This window comes from Leptinotarsa decemlineata, unplaced genomic scaffold (assembly GCF_025532065.1).
Source record: "Leptinotarsa decemlineata unplaced genomic scaffold, Ldec_3_MD MMD2_tig00026354_RagTag_RagTag, whole genome shotgun sequence".
NCBI classification, from domain to species: domain Eukaryota; kingdom Metazoa; phylum Arthropoda; class Insecta; order Coleoptera; family Chrysomelidae; genus Leptinotarsa; species Leptinotarsa decemlineata.
Window position 1 is genome coordinate 6,170,947 of NW_027412702.1, and position 4,183 is coordinate 6,175,129.

At 38.2% G+C, this 4,183-nt stretch overlaps 1 protein-coding gene across 1 annotated transcript; it reads left to right on the forward strand.

Annotated features, from left to right (window-relative positions):
• The first annotated feature begins 1,512 nt into the window (after positions 1-1,512).
• On the forward strand, positions 1,513-3,137 carry LOC141486349 (uncharacterized). The gene is made up of 2 exons (XM_074184181.1): positions 1,513-2,131; positions 2,839-3,137. Exons 1-2 carry the CDS (start codon positions 1,673-1,675, stop codon positions 2,875-2,877), a joined length of 498 nt encoding a protein of 165 aa, XP_074040282.1. The 5' UTR covers positions 1,513-1,672; the 3' UTR covers positions 2,878-3,137.
• Positions 3,138-4,183: the final 1,046 nt, after the last annotated feature.

The following is a 4,183-nucleotide window of genomic DNA, read 5'->3' on the forward strand; positions in this document are numbered from 1 at the left end:
GGAATGTCCAATTGGTAAGCCTTTGTCAAAGGAAGAAAGGACTTGTGAACATCACTTTCAACAAAACGTGAAGCGCTTAGAAAACGGGAGATTCATGGTGTCACTACCTTTCAAAAATCCTATTGAGAAGCTGGGAGAATCCTTTGATCAAGCTCAAAGGCGATTTTTTGCATTGGAACGCAAATTATCGAAAAATCCAGAATACAAGCAAATGTACGTAGATTTTATGACAGAATATGAGAATTTAGGGCACATGACTGAGGTAGATGTGCTGGATTCAAAGGAAGTGGCTTATAATATGCGAGTCGAGCATGACTACAAAGTTACGAGTAGTCTTTGACGCGTCTGCACCAACTACTTCGGGAGTATTTCTTAACGACATCCAGATGGTAGGTTGTACATTGCAAAGCGATTTATTTGCGCTTTTATTGAGATTTCGTCAATACAGATATATCGTGTCAGCAGACATCGCGAAAATGTACCGTCAGGTTTTGGTAGAACAGAATCAAAGATCGTTACAACGAATACTTTGCAGGGAATCTCATTCAGAGTCACTTAAAATTCATAATTTGAATACTGTTACATATGGTCATGCAGCAGCACCATATTTTTATGTCTACGTTTTCTATTTGAACTGTCCAATGAATGTGAGCATTCAATGCCAGATATAGTGGAAATGATACGAGATAGTTTCTACGTTGATGACTTTCTGACAGGAAGTGATACTATCGATCATGCCTCATATATTTCGGAAAATGTATCAAAGGTACTTAGGTCCGGTTGTTTCGAATTGAGGAAATGGGTTTCAAACGAACCAAAAATTCCTGAGAATCATCACGTTTGGAGAGATTGAAAACACCAAAACTTTGGGTTTAACTTGGTCATGTCAAACAGATAATTTGACGTATAGTATAAACGAGTCCACCTACAATAAACCTATTACAAAACGAATCATTTTATCTCACACAGCACAAATATTTGATCCGCTTGGTCTTTTGAGTCCCTGTACAATAATTTCAAAAATTCAGTTGCAACGTTTATGACGTGAAAAGTTGTCATGGGATGATTAGGTTCCTAATGATATGCAAAGGGCATGGTGTGACTTTCGGGATGAATTGCAACAACTAAACGAGTTGAAAATACCGCGCCATGTCATGACCATAAATCCAACCTCTGTTGAATTGCATGGGTTTTCAGATGCATCAAATAATGCCTATGGGGGATGTTTGTATGTTCGAACAACTGATGCTGATGGGAACGTTGCAGTGAGATTACTTTACGCGAAATCAAGGTTTCCCCATTGAAGGTCATATCAATACCACGGCTTGAGCTCTGCGGGGCCTTAGTCCTTGCGCGTCAGTTTGATAAGGTGATGAAGTCAATAAAGTTGAAATTCTCCAGATGTCTCTTCTGGTCCGATTCAACCATAGTTTTAGGATGGTTGAAGATGCTGCCGAACAATCTGAAAACCTTCATAGGAAATCGCGTTAGTGAAATTCAATCTCTAAAAGCTGCGTTCCCACGGGCAAAAATACGAAATCGTGCCACTCTTTCGTACTCACTGTCTTGGCTCACGACTGGAGTAGGGATAGGCAGCGAACCAGCTGAGTGTCGTGGACAGTTCACACACAGTCACATTCACGATTCAGTTTTCCTTGCGAAGCCGACCGCGATGAACGAGCTCCTAGTTGAAAGTTGTGCAGTTTTGTGTTCAACCTTCAGTGCTATTTTAGGTGAGAGATTAAAGTTACATGGACAGATAAGAAAACGGAAGAAAAGGCGTTATTGGGTGAGGAAGTGGATACTGAAAAGAAGTTCGGAGGTTCAAAATTTGGTTGACCACGAGCTAAGGAGTAATCCCCATGAAGATTTTAAAAACTTGTTACGAATGTCTGAAGAACAGTTTGATTATCTCCTGGAACGAGTAACTAAACATATTTTAAAATCAGACACCAACATGAGGCAAGCTCTGAGTCCTAAAATAAAACTCCAAGTTACGCTCCGCTACTTAGCTACTGGGGACTCTTTCAAAAGTTTGGAATATTTGTTTCGTGTACGAAAAAATACAATAAGCAAATTTATACCAGAAACATGCAAGGCTATCATCAAAGAACTCGAAGAATTCATAAAAGTAAGTTTAATTGATGTTAATAATTACAATAGTTATATTAACCTACATACTCAAGTTAATATTTAGTTAGGAACTCAACATCAACCATGTTCTTATTATTAATTACAAAAGTTCGTATGTGAAATCATTAGAATAGTCACTTGCGCCACCAAGGGATGTGTTGTCATTCGATAGTTGATTGGATGAGGGTGGTCGGCTCCAGGTATTTGATGGTGGGCACATTGTTTGTGTTACGAGACGAGTTATTTGGTCTTGCAGTCTCATTGCAGTTGGTGGTCCTATGTTCCGCAGCATAGATGCCACATATTTTCCAAAATAGTCATAGCAGTCTTCTTTTGGAATTTGAGCAGCACGAGTTGAAATGTCATCCAATTTTTGTATGGCACTACACATGAAATTAATTTGGGGATCTTGAGCTATTTTCTTCCTCTGTGATGGCGATGGTTCAGATGGGGTTTTCCGTTTACCATATGGTGTCGCTGGAGCCTCCTCCATTTTTTCACTTTGCACTGTAGTATTTATAGCATCTGGAGTGACAGTACTCTTGGAATGGCTTGCTGTATTTGGTGTATTTTCGCTGCAGATGTCGATAGAGTGTTCCTGCCGATCATCCTCAACGGAGTGTGGACTAGTTGGATTCGCTGACATCATCTGAAATAGAAAATTACAACATATTTTGTATTTTATTTATTTTATATATTTTTCAGGTACCATCTACTGAAGATGAGTGGAAGAACATTGAATAAAACTTCAGAGAGCGCTGGAATTTCCCTGGTTGTGCAGGAAGTCTCGATGGAAAGCATGTGATTATACGAGCCCCTTCACACAGTGGATCGGATTTTTACAACTACAAGAACAGTTTCAGCATTGTACTACTGGCGGTAGCAGACGCCAATTACAATTTTCTATATCTTGTCGTGGGTGCTAAAGGAAGAGGTTCTGATGGTGGCATTTTTCAAAATAGTTCATTACACGCAGCTTTGGAGACGAATTGCTTAAATATGCCAAGAGACTTTGTCATTGTAGGAGATGATGCATTTCCTTTAAAAATATATTTGATGAACCCCTATAGTCGGCGTAATATGACCCAAGAGGAGAGAATCTACAACTACCGACTGTCAAGGGCACGAAGAGTGATAGAAAACACTTTCGGTATTCTTGTTAGTAAATTCAGAATTTTTGAAAAACCAATATCATTGAAAATTGAGTCGGTAGATGATGTAGTCCTCGCCTGTTGTTCATTACACAATTGGTTACGGAAAACAAACCCCACGTACGTTTCCAGTGGTTTGATAGACTACGAAGATGAAAACCATCGCATCATCCGTGGCTCCTGGCGTGAAACCCCAACTGCCAGCTTGCAGGACCTTCCGCGAAATAACAGCAGAAATCCACAACAACAAGCACAACAGATTCGAGACAAGTACCGTGATTACTTCAACAACGAGGGAGCTGTGCCCTGGCAATATAGACTAGTCAATGCTACAACATACTCTATGCATTATATAAGAAAGGTGTACAGTCTGAAAATACATGTTTATTGAAAAGTAAAGGATTTGTTAACATAACACCTATTCCAAAATATTATTTACATTAAAACTCAAATATATTCTGGAGTATTACTGCAGTTCAAATATGCCACTCCTAATATTTTATAAAATTACTTTTGAAAACTTTTGTCTATACGAATTTTAATCTTACTAAATATGTTCAATTAATTAAAATGTTAATTAAATTGGTATACTTAATAGTATATTTCATAATATTTTGGCTAGGTGATTAAAGTTAGCGTAGATAAATATATCAACGACGTGCTAAATGAAGTGCACAAAAATAACGTTGACGTAAAATTGAGTAATTATTGAATTTTACTTACCAAATTCGATTTTGTTGACCGTTGTTGAACAAATGGTCGGATGAAGGAATTCATGTTCTCGAACCAAATGACCTTCGGTACGTATATATCGTCAGTTCCACTTCCAGATATTTCAGTGTCAGCTATTTTCTTCAGCTCTTGACAGTATGAACTTCTAAGATTCTTAAATTTAGTAA

Bases quoted from the DNA above. Each gene is read 5' to 3' on its own strand.
- LOC141486349 (XM_074184181.1), top strand. From the start codon at position 1,673: ATGAACGAGCTCCTAGTTGAAAGTTGTGCAGTTTTGTGTTCAACCTTC. The intron at 2,132-2,838 runs GTAAGTTTAATT...TATATTTTTCAG, and splicing joins AACTCGAAGAATTCATAAAA to GTACCATCTACTGAAGATGA.